Source organism: Pleurodeles waltl, chromosome 2_2, assembly GCF_031143425.1.
Source record: "Pleurodeles waltl isolate 20211129_DDA chromosome 2_2, aPleWal1.hap1.20221129, whole genome shotgun sequence".
Lineage (NCBI taxonomy): Eukaryota > Metazoa > Chordata > Amphibia > Caudata > Salamandridae > Pleurodeles > Pleurodeles waltl.
This window is the reverse complement of record NC_090439.1, coordinates 833,573,784-833,586,930: the sequence shown is the minus strand read 5'-3', so window position 1 is coordinate 833,586,930 and position 13,147 is coordinate 833,573,784. Positions and strand designations below refer to the sequence as shown.

The 13,147-nt window shown below is 41.8% G+C and overlaps 1 protein-coding gene across 1 annotated transcript in view; it reads left to right on the top strand.

Moving 5' to 3' along the window:
* Positions 1-11,719, top strand: part of OTUD6B (OTU deubiquitinase 6B) — a 147,604-nt gene extending 135,885 nt beyond the window's left edge. The window contains exon 7 of the mRNA XM_069220460.1: positions 10,592-11,719. Coding sequence (XP_069076561.1) covers positions 10,592-10,673 — 82 coding nt within the window. The 3' untranslated portion in view covers positions 10,674-11,719. The remainder of the gene's footprint in view (positions 1-10,591) is intronic.
* Positions 11,720-13,147: the final 1,428 nt, after the last annotated feature.

Sequence of the window (13,147 nt, the reverse complement as noted above, 5' to 3'; positions counted from 1 at the left end):
TGCTCAAACAACAAGACTACATGACAACACTGGATCTAAAGGATGCATATTTCCATATACCAATACATCCTTCACACAGGAAGTACCTAAGGTTTGTATTCCAAGGGATACATTACCAATTCAAAGTGTTGCCATTCGGAATAACAACTGCGCCAAGAGTTTTTACAAAATGTCTAGCAGTAGTAGCTGCACATATCAGAAGGCAGCAAATACATGTGTTCCCGTACCTAGACGATTGGTTAATCAAAACCAACACGCAAAAACAGTGTTCACAACACACAAATTACGCCATAGAAACCCTACACAAACTAGGTTTCTCAATCAATTACTCAAAGTCACACCTTCTGCCGTGTCAAACACAGCAATACCTAGGAGCAACAATCAACACAGTAAAAAGAATTGCCACTCCAAGTCCACAAAGAGTCCAAACATTCCAAAATGTCATACAAGCCATGTATCCAAACCAAAAGATACAGGTCAAATTAGTAATGAAACTCCTAGGCATGATGTCCTCATGCATAGCCATTGTCCCAAACGCAAGGTTGCACATGCCGCCCTTACAACCGTGCCTAGCATCACAGTGGTCACAGGCACAGGGTCAACTTCTAGATCTGGTGTTGATAGACCGCCAAACATACATCTCGCTTCAATGGTGGAACAGTATAAATTTAAACCAAGGGCGGCCTTTTCAAGACCCAGTGCCACAATACGTAATAACGACCGATGCATCCATGACAGGGTGGGGAGCACACCTCAATCAGCACAGCATCCAAGGACAATGGAACATTCAGCAAAAACAGTTTCATATAAACCACTTAGAACTGTTAGCGGTATTTCTAGCTCTGAAAGCATTTCAACCCATAATAACCCACAAATACACTAGTGTCAAAACAGACAACATGACAACAATGTATTACCTAAACAAACAGGGAGGAACACACTCGACACAGTTGTGTCTCCTAACACAAAAAATATGGCATTGGGCGATTCACAACCACATTCGCCTAATAGCACAATTTATTCCAGGGATTCAGAATCATTTAGCAGACAATCTCTCTCGGGATCACCAACACATCCACGAATGGGAAATTCACCCCCAAATACTGAACACTTACTTCAGAATGTGGGGAACGCCACAAATAGATCTATTTGCAACAAAAGAAAACTCAAAATGCCAAAACTTCGCATCCAGGTACCCACAACAACAGTCTCAGGGCAATGCACTATGGATGAACTGGTCAGGGATATTTGCTTACGCTTTTCCCCCTCTCCCACTTCTTCCATATCTAGTAAACAAGTTGAGTCAAAACAAACTCAAACTCATACTAATAGCACCAATATGGGCAAGGCAATCTTGGTACACAACACTACTAGACCTTTCAGTAGTACCTCATATCAAACTGCCAAACAGACCAGATCTGTTAACACAACACAAACAACAGATCAGACATCCAAATCCAGCATCGCTGAATCTAGCAATTTGGCTCCTGAAATCCTAGAATTCGGGCACTTAGACCTCACACAGGAATGTATGGAGGTCATAAAACAGGCTAGAAAACCTACCACTAGACACTGTTATGCAAATAAGTGGAAAAGATTTGTTTATTACTGCCATAATAATCAAATTCAACCTTTACACGCATCTGCAAAAGAGATAGTAGGATACTTACTACATTTGCAGAAATCTAAACTAGCTTTCTCTTCCATTAAAATACATCTTACGGCAATTTCAGCTTACCTGCAAATTACGCACTCAACTTCATTATTTAGGATACCAGTCATAAAAGCGTTTATGGAAGGCCTAAAGAGAATTATACCACCAAGAACACCACCGGTTCCTTCATGGAACCTCAACATTGTCTTAACACGACTCATGGGTCCACCTTTTGAGCCCATGCACTCTTGTGAAATGCAATACTTAACGTGGAAAGTTGCATTTTTAATTGCCATCACATCTCTAAGAAGAGTGAGTGAAATTCAAGTATTTACCATTCAAGAACCATTTATTCAAATACACAAAAATAAAGTTGTTCTACGGACCAATCCTAAATTTTTACCAAAAGTAATCTCACCGTTCCACTTGAATCAAACGGTAGAATTACCAGTGTTCTTCCCACAGCCAGATTCTGTAGCTGAAAGAGCACTACATACATTAGACATCAAAAGAGCACTAATGTACTACATTGACAGAACAAAACTAATTCGAAAGACAAAACAACTATTTATCGCCTTTCAAAAACCTCATACAGGAAATCCAATTTCGAAACAAGGCATTGCTAGATGGATAGTTAAGTGCATTCTAACATGCTATCTTAAAGCTAAAAGAGAACTGCGTATTACACCAAAGGCACACTCAACCAGAAAGAAAGGTGCTACCATGGCCTTTCTAGGAAATATTCCAATGAACGAAATATGTAAGGCAGCAACATGGTCTACGCCTCATACATTTACCAAGCACTACTGTGTAGATGTGTTAACTGCACAACAAGCAACAGTAGGTCAAGCTGTACTAAGAACATTATTTCAAACTACTTCAACTCCTACAGGCTGAACCACCGCTTTTGGGGAGATAACTGCTTATTAGTCTATGCACAGCATGTGTATCTGCAGCTACACATGCCATCGAACGGAAAATGTCACTTACCCAGTGTACATCTGTTTGTGGCATTAGTCGCTGCAGATTCACATGCGCCCACCCGCCTCCCCGGGAGCCTGTAGCCGTTCAGAAGTAGATCTTAAACATTTGTACATTTGTAAATATATTACTTTAAACTTCATTATGTACAGACGCATTCACTCCATTGCATGGGCACTATTACTAGCATACACAACTCCTACCTCACCCTCTGCGGGGAAAACAATCTAAGATGGAGTCGACGCCCATGCGCAATGGAGTCGAAATGGGAGGAGTCCCTCGGTCTCGTGACTCGAAAAGACTTCTTCGAAGAAAAACAACTTGTAACACTCCGAGCCCAACACCAGATGGCGGGATGTGCACAGCATGTGAATCTGCAGCGACTAATGCCATGAACAGATGTACACTGGGTAAGTGACATTTTCCATATATGTTTTACATAGTTTGAGGTGGTCATTGAGTATCATACTTAGTGAGGTATGGTGAATTTTTTTAGGGTTGTGAGGAGACCAAGTGAAAAGAGCAGGGGCTTTTTGTTCCTTTTTTTAATATTAAGAAGGATGAATCGAGAGAGAGCACATCAGTTTCAGTTTGCTCAACATTGTGAGGATGAATTAAAAGAAGTTGCCCCGATGTAACTGAACGAGAAAAGTTAATAAAATGTTTTGACAAAAAGAATTATATTTTTTGTAATTTTCTGAATTTCATAATTACCAGGGATAGGTGCAGTGGTGCAGCAAAGGCTCCCCCGCTGCCTTGGAGGGGCCCGGGCTCCAGGGGGACTTCTCAGCACAGTACACTGCACGTGGGTGGCAGACCCCTGACTGGGGTGAGAGGGCCCTCCTCAAGGCACTTTGCAGCTCCCGCCCCCCCCCACAACTTTTGTTACCCCACTGGATAGGTGGTTAGTGCTGTGGATTAGTTCCCTTGATATTTTGTGCTTGTTGTGTATGGCTTTATGAAGGATGCATATTGATTTATCTCTAATGACTGCTTCTATCTGGATACGGTGATGTAGTCAAATTTTCATTTTCTTGTCAGAATAAAGGTAGATATCTGAAATATGGTCATGCGGGAGAAGGGGTAAGGGTAGGTCCAGTATGGCAAGCATTGCCTTCTTCAGTGTAAGATATTAGAAGGGCTTAAACTCTATTATAAACAATGCTAGCAGCGAAATATATAGGGGGTCATTATGACCCTGGCGGAAGGCGGAGAAGCGGCGGTAAGACCGCCAACAGGCTGGCGGTCTTTTTCTTTTTTGTATTATGACCATGGCGGTTACCGCCATGGTCATCCGCCGCTTCTCCGTTCCGCCCGCTGGGCTGGAGACCAGGGTCTCCAGCCCGGCGGCCGTCACTATACCGCCGACGGTATTTGGACCCGGCAGACCACCATGGATTTCATGCGGTTTGAAACCGCCATGAAATCCATGGCGGTGAGCACTATCAGTGCCAGGGAATTCCTTCCCTAACACAGATAGGGGTCTCCCCCACCCCGACCCCCAACATAACATCACCCATACACACATGACACGCACTGAGGCACCACCAACACACATACACACAGCGACATACATGCCAACATCCACACACACAGTCAGACACGCACACCCACATTCAAACATACACAAACACATCCATACAGACATACCTACAGACATACACGCACTCATTCACAAACACACAGCACCCCCGCACGCATACACGCACTCACACACCCCCTCTACATACACACATGCACACCCCCATGCACGCACACAAAACACAACACACCTCCACCCCCCTCCCCTCACGAACGATCGACTTACCTGGTCTGACGATCCTCCAGGAGGGGACGGGAGCCATGAGGGCTGCTCCGCCGACACCACACCGTCAACAGAACAACGCCACGGCGAATCACAGAACGTGATTCGCTGGGCGGTGTTCTGTTGGCGTGGCGGTGGAGCAACCTCCACTTCCCCGCCTCTCGCCTGTATGGCTGTTGGCCGCTCTCCGTCCGTAAAAGGACGGAGAGCTGCCAACGGTCATAATAGGCCGAGCGGCAAACCGCCACCACTGGTGTCTTCCGCACGACAGTCCCTCGGCGGTCTTGGAAAAAGACCACTGAGGTCAAAATGACCCCCATAATGTCTGCACAGAAAGGAGAGGTAATACCAAACTGATTAAGATTTTTCTAGTGGTATATCAGGTATTAACTAGAAGTAGATGTTGTTAGAGGCCAGTAAGAGATCAACTGGGACAGGAGCCAGTGACTTGGTAGGTCTCAGTTTCTTTCCTGCACCAGGGGGATGACGCTAGATTGGTAGATTTGGAATAATGTGTATCGATTGATGTGATTCTGATGCTGAAGGGCTGCTGCTTTTTCTAGAAGCTTTCCTATGAAGCAGAGGTGGGTGAGAGAGCAGTGGTTGGCAAGATCATCCAGGTCTAGATTGGGTTTTGTCAGAAAGTGAAGTGTATGTTCAGTTTTCCGAGCCAGTGGGAAAGCACTGTTATTCAGGGAGGCATTGGTGTTTCGTAGATAAAAAGGAACCACTGGAAATGACTGTTGTATATGCCTCAGAGATATAGCAGGATTGAGGATATTAAACTCGTACTTCAAAACCCAGTAACTAAATCATAAATGTAGGTGGCCAGGATATTCTGCACTTAAATTGTGGCATGTTCATTACTATTTCACTCATAGTGTCAGGACATCCGGTACATTCCACAGTAGAAGGCGCTTCACCAGCATTAAAGTGAGAGAGTATCTTTAAACAGACCACATAAAAGATGCTTCCTGGTTAGTAAGCACAGGCCACATCAGAGTTCCAAAACCAAGGATACTGAGGCGTAGCAGGTATTACTTACTTTGAATGATAGTATTATCCACAATGTAATCACTATCTCTGGCATACACTCTCTTACTCTACTTCATCCTCGGCCGCGTGCAGATTATCACACCTCGTTCTGAATAACGATGTACTCCTGTGTCAGAGCTGAACGGTTGCCACAAGGGCAATACTGACACTATTCGTGTCTGTCAAGCGTCCACCTCTCTCCCTCCACTGTGTGTCAAGAGACCTGAAGCAAAGAACTGTTGAAAAGGAAAAATAGCAAAGAAATACCTGCAGTCTAAAATCCCGGAAATGCTTCCTCCACAAAACATCACTTGAGTACACAAGAAAGCGTTACACACGGGTGAAAGTTGTGCTTGTCTCCTACCCGCTTTCAACCACTTACTTCACTCTTCCTGGACTTCCAGAAGCAGGCTTCAGAGGCGTAGAACTCTGAGCAGCTTAGGAACACTACGGAAGGAAAGACGGTCTCTAAATATCCTCTGTCGAGGCAATGCCTACTTAATGGCTTTAGCTATTTTTTTAGGCATTGCGTGTGGGGAGGTTTGTGGTGATTTATATTTACTTTAGTCCTGTGATTGCTTGCACACCGCATGCAAGAGTTTAGAGGCCATCTCTGATCCTTTCTGAATATATGGTTTACAGCCTTGATAATTTGCTTAGTGCCTGCCTTAAGAAACTTATTAGAGCCTATTTGGGCAGCAATTTGGGTGGCCATGAAAGTACTCAATAGCACCGCTCCAGCACCTTCCCCAGAAAGGTGGATAATTTAGGTAATTAAAATTGAATTGGTGTAGAAGACACAATGCATGAATGTTTTCAGGTGGACCCTCTGAGACATGCAGAATACTGAGTGAACGCATATTTGATTGGGCAAAAGCAGCTGTATGTTGACCGGACATATCATGACGGAGAATAGAAAGGGATCAGTGCATGGAGTCGGACATTTCTGTACAGCACACCCTTCTGTCCAGTATATGGGAACTGGACTTGATTTTCTGCCTTCAAAGAGCTTGTGGGTGTGTATGTATCCTCCAGCAGTGCTTTAGAATTTTTATGGGCTTGTTCCCCATGATGTACTTTATGTGACTGATATCAATTCAGGCTGTATTTCAGCAGTAACTCACTGCATATCGTATCTTAGAATTGCATTTACATAGAACAAGCATTTATGTTATTGTTTTGAGCGAACTAAGCCGTTCATAAAATGATTGACTCTTCCTATCGGAGTATCTCTTTTCAGGGTGATAGGTAGATGAGCATAATCTGCATGCCTTATGAACCTAGAAATATACTCGGGCCCTGCTCTGTAATTACTACAACAACAATTTGCTTAGATGAGGTTAAGCAATGTACAATATCTAAAGACTCAACTCCCTCTTCGCCAGTTCAGTAGTGGCTTGCAGTGCTTCCCTGAAAGAAAGACTGACTCTTTCATGGATTCTTTTAGGCAGTTTTCTACCAGAATTATGATTACAAATAAAAACTACAATCGACGATTATTCTGGTGCCTTCTGTTCCTTATTCCTGTGGTAAAATTACCTTTGCATAGTCTTTCAAATTATCCACCAGTTATTCATTCTAACTCTGCCTAAATGATGGAACTGCAGGCCAGTGACCCCCCCACCCATGCTTACACTTCTGTTTGTGTAGGCGACTGTCAAGTTGAACCACAAGAACAGTCAATTCAGAGCAATGAACTGTCTAATTCAGGATCTTCCTCAAATTCTCATTTAAGTCCTCGCGTAAACCATGGTAGAATAAGGCCACCCTCTTTCCCTTTGGTCATTCCACCCCCACTTTCAGATTGCTGAATTGTCACAGCAGTAGTAAATATCCGCTTCGCTGATCACTTCAACAATGCATAAGCCACTGATTGAGATACAAAGCTTGTGCCTAATCACGGACTGTCTTAAAATTATAATTAGGCCTCCCGGTTTTATGGTATGTATCATTTAACATTTCTGTCTGTAATTATCCATATTTTCTTTTAGCTTTTTTTATCTGTATTTATCCATATTTATTGTGTGTCTTGTAAAACGATTAACTCGAAACGAGTATATTTCCACTAGTATTTAACTTATCAAGGTCCACTTACCGTTGGACATTGAGTTTCAGTGCTATAAAACCCATATAAAATGCATCCTTCATAAGCAATACATGTATCTAACATTATCATTTTAGTTCAGTGCACAACTGCAACTATTAAAAACTTCCAGACAAAAATGCATCCTTTTTTAACACCCTTGTGTGTTCATCTGAAAAGCTGCTTATCTAACTGTCACGTTTGACATCATCAAAGAGCAGATCTAGTTTCCGTATTTTAAAATAAATGTAGACAGATAAATGGATGATTTTTATGTCTGTATCTGTCTGTACGAATCAGTAAAAACGGAATGCTGAAAGTCTTAGTTATATCCAGAGTTATGCATTCTATTTCAATCAAGGAAATGTACCATGTAACGGCGTAATTTCTCAAGCAGAAAACATTTAAGCCACTTTACCCTGAGCACAGGGAAAATAAATTAACTGGTGTAAAAGTTGTGTTCCTACTGAGTCAGGAATAGTTTACTTTTCAGAGGATCCCTATGGTACAGTAGGGATGAGGCAAAAGAAATTAATGTTTGTGGGGACGCTACTTGAATCCCCTGTGAAATAAGGATTTGTTCTTGAGAGTCTGTTGTTTGTTATGGAGGAGGATTCTTTAGGGGACAAAAGGAGTGGGGCTATTTGGGCCGTCGGTGCACGTTTTCGACCTAGAGGCAGCTAATTCCTGTCACCTGCTTTGGTGATTGTGTATGAGGCATCACCTTTTTCTTCAGTGATTCCACAGTTCGAAGTAAGACATCTGTTGATTAAAAACTAGAGGCACCAATGTTGCCAACAGATTAAAATATCACAGAAGATGTTTTTATTTATCCGAGCTCAACAATCACAGTTGGGCATGCTGGTCAAGTTTTTATTTTTCAAGTCCACAGAGTTTCTCTGTTCTGTATAGTTGACGCTCCAGCTCTAGGGTTAGTAGCCGGAAGCAAAGAATCTGGGAAAAGGAGCAAAGAAGAAAATGAGAGAGGGCGAGAGAGCAAGACACAGAATCCAGAATCTCAGCAAATACTGCTACAGAATGTCACCTTAAAGGCCACAAAAACAGAAGACAGCAATAAAAGGCGGGCAGGTCTATCAACTCATTCACCTTCCTAAGCCCAATAACTGCCCCCTGTTTATCGGGTTGGCCGCATACCTTGATCATCGGTGTTCCTGGCCTGACTGTGTATTTCTGGACACTTGTGTCTTGATCCTAGCTTGACTGTGTCTTACTAATGCTATAATAACAATTGAGCCTAACACTCATAATGGCAGGAAGAAGGTACAGTTCAGAGCGAATAAATGGTACAGCGCAGGAGCTAGCACTGTTCTTGCTACATTAACTGAGTGAAACTTGAAGATTGTATGAAAAGGAATACTTTCATCCACTGCCACAAGATAAAAACAAGTTCATAGTTTTTTTTTTTTTTTTTTGTAAACTAAGATTAATCCATATAAAACTTTCTTTCACTTGAACTTTGTCATTCATCACATTTCCTTGATCCAGTTGAGATTCAGTTGACAAACTCTTCCCACATTCCATAGTGAAGAGAGAGGGTGGCCATAGCATCTGCAGTTACTGAAAAGGCTCTGATGTGGCTTCCATCAGAGGACAGGCAGTATTAAGCCGGAAAACTGGTAACTGCTGTTGGACATTGGCATCGCATAGACTGGTAGATTGTATCCAGTCACTCCTGGGATATTGTAATTCAAGTTGTGATGTGCGTTTGTTGTGAGCTGCGCTTCTTGTATGTGACCGGTCAGTTGAGCCATGCCCCTTCAAGCTGTCTTGCGACCCCCTAAGGTACATATTCTGCAGCACTGCAAATTTAGTTATGGCTGGTCATGCCACCTGTTTGCTTACTACTTAATTGTGCAGTAGCTGGGGTGATCTTTTTGCTGGTCAGGATCTTCAGTCCTAAAATCAGTCTATCTCTGAGGTTGTAGAAAACTCGATAAGATGGAATTTGGCAGTTTTTAACATTTTATTTTATTAAAGGCAAAACACTTCTCTTGTTTTCGATGTGTGAACCTCTCAATTCATTTAAATCAATTTTCCTTTCTCTTTTTAACTAGGTGTTCCTTGCTTTCCCACGTGTGTTTTGAGTGTAACTTATCCCCAAACAGACTTTCTACTCCAGTCCGTAATAATGCATTGTTTGGATACTGAAGTGCAGCCTACACAGCTCTCCTCAAAAAACTCACACTGTGACGGCTACAGGACTAGGTTGCCAAATTTTGCCTAAATTTACAAAAACGCAACCACACCAAAGAAGCCTTAAAAGCACTTAATTGGTTTACAGTTAAGTCGAGGATAAAATTCGAAATCCTCTTTTCAATCTAGAATGCCAATTGGTACAATGATCTTGGCAAACTGCTAAATCGAGCTCCCACTGTACCCTGTCCAGGAACCTGCAATCGGCCATCTTGCATATTATCTAACAAAAGTTCCTCAGATTACTAAAATGTCGGCCAGATTACTGGGTGGCTCGCTTGTGGTGCTGTCTCTCTGCCATAAGCAGACATACTAACAGCACCAACGGCAAGCATTTTTTATTATTATTTTATTTTTTTACTTGTGGTGTCGCCAGGAAATAAGCTGTGTTTGGAGTGGCAGAATGGCTCCCTTTGTCGATCCCTGCTGTTCGCACCTTGTCATGCTTTATGGACACGCCAACCCTAACAACTGTATTTGCACTGCTACCTGCTGTGCGCTCCATTTCAGGGATTTTGAAAGAGTAGCTAAGACCTTGAAGTAAGTAAGTGTGTGTGTGTGTGTGTGTGTGTGTGTGTGTGTGTGTGTATGTATGTATATATATATATGTATATATATATATATATATATATATATATGGTATGTTTGTAAAAAGGAACAGCATGCATTGTTTGAGTCATGTATCGGTGAATGGTATACTCTAATTACTTTTAATGTATAAGTATGCATTCAAAACATGAATGCTTAATCTATGACATTAGTAATAATTACCAATCCTGTACTGTTTCTTAATTGCTATATTTTTTTCTTTTTCTTTTAGTTACATGCGACATGCTTATGGATTAGGTGAACATTACAATTCCGTTGAACAACTAAAGGACACAGTTGCAGAAAACAGCTAGTTTGTAATTGCCTACACACAGTATCTGTAGAAGCATAGCTGTGGACTTCTTGGAACCAACACAAAAAATCACTCTTGTGGAAAAAAAGTATAATTATTTTGCATTAATACGACCCCGTCTTTCCCTTTTTTGACAGTGTTTTGCCACTGATAATGGAAAACAAGTATTGCTTTTGATGGCATCTCTTTGACTGTCCACAATTCCAGATATCCACAACCTATTAAAAGCATTAGTCCCAGTGGCTATGGCTTATGATTATTTTAAGACTATACCGGCCATATTCTTCAGTAAGCATCCCTGGAATTCAGAGCCAAATAATAAAGGTTCTGCAGTATTCACGTTATTCTTTGGTGCATTTTAGATGTATCGATTTTGCATTCAGAAATCAATTTCCCAGTTGATAAAAATAATTTCAGAAGAAATATTACAAATGTTGATCATGGGAATACATTTTTGTGGTATTAGATGCACCACAAAACATATATTGCAAAAAGGTAGCATTTTCCAGCCATTTGCATAATATTTTTAATTGTATTGTGGGTGATTTCTGCTGCTTAGAGGAAATTGTGTGATCAAAATGAATTTGAATTTTGTGTTTGTCTTCCTTATAGCACAAGGACAGGGCGTGCTGTTACCAGAATAGGTTATTGCACAGATTTATGCCACAATGTACATAACAGAGTGAATGCTACATGAAGTGTTAATTTTACAGATGTATGCCATATGTGATGTTAAGTCCAGCATCTGCAAGGGGTGTAATATTTCATCACTGCATCTTGTTCTTCATTTAGTTGTTTCCATTTCCTAACGTTTTACTTCTGCCGATTACATTTACCTTTGAATCGTAGGCTAGAAGCATTTGTTTAGCTCTACATCCCTAGTACCCACGTACCTGTTTTCTATGCATTGATTCTATGAAGGATGGAGTGTGTAATTATGTCGACAAGGGTACTGGCCTGTATTTCACCAACCCATCATTTTGTGTTATGTAGCAAGAATATCACCTACTAATTTTGGAGCTGGAGGAAATATAGTCTGAAATCTCATCCCATGTCTCTTCTGATAACACAAGCCTCCAAAAATCGTCTTTCTTTGCTGCAGCAAATAATCTGTTTATACCAGTGATCAAGCGTGGATGGAGTCATCTTGTTACATTGCAGCAAGATGCATCCCAGTCATGAGTCTAGGGACACTTCCAAAACTAGCATACAAGGAATGTCTGTCGGATTAATAATTTTGAAAAGTCACCATTTTCTCCTTAGCCAGACCCAAGGCAATGCTTTCTTTTGAAAAGTTAACACACTTAATGGCAACTGATGTACTAAACTTTGTAAAGAGGAGCAGGGATAGTCAGGATATTGTGCACAATTATACATTTAGCTGTTACTACTGTTGTTCCGAGACTTTACACTCACAGTTCTACTGCTTTACTATAGTTCCTGACTTTAAGAAGAAGGTTCTTGTTGTCGCTTTTGAAAAACCCATCAAGGGAGTCCTCAATTTTAGCGTCTTAATCCCCCCTTACTCCGTCCCTATAAAGTATATTTACATTATGAAATGGTGTGTCCAGTAAGCCCTCATGATGTAAATATCATACTTAACTTTGCTGATTCCGCTGGTCACATGACAACCACTTGCACCCCCTTAACAGGCAAGTTGTTAGGGGGCGGGTGCAAAAAGTGATGGAAGCCACAGAACCATGTCACACAGAAGTTAAGCTGAGAACGCATGGAGCACTCCCGCACGTCAGGAAGGTGCCATTCAGCTGGGGGGAACACGGACTGAGCCTCTTATGAAACCGAATCTGGTCTCTTAGAAGATCGGTAGTCTGTGTCATTCTTCTGTGTGTTGCTTCCTTCTTCCACCTGACTTGTTGCAGCATTGTGTCAGGCAGAGATGAGTCATAAGGCACTGAACACAAACCAATATCTCAAAGATCAGAGTTCTGGCTCACTGTTGGAGATGTTTTCTCAAACGAGAGAAAGGAGAATGCAGTTGAAGGTGGAGCGAGGAGGACAGCGTTTGAGGAGCCTGACCTTTTGGCTCATGTACGGACAGGCAGACAGGGCTAAAGGCAGGCCTTGGTAGCTAGTGAATGCATCTGCAAACAAGCATTGGCAAAGTCAATAGTTTGTGCCTTTGGATTTGCTGGCTTCACCAGTTGCTTTTGGCTGTGCTGCATCAGGACACTGTGTACATCATCAGAATAAAAAAATCAAAAAGAAAGAGTGCAGTGCTGGTCATGTCATGCCATTGAGCAGTGGAATGGCATGCATGTCATTTGCTTTAATTTTTTTATGTACTGATTCAAGATAGCATGCACCACTTGCATTGGTAAATTAAAAACTGAAGATTTTTTTAGCGTGAAAGTACCAACTTAATGGGGCGGGGGACATTGGGTCTTGTTGGGTGTCAGGGGGGCATAGGAAAAGCTGCAAATGAAAAAGGGGTGCAAGCACAAGAGAAAGAGAGAA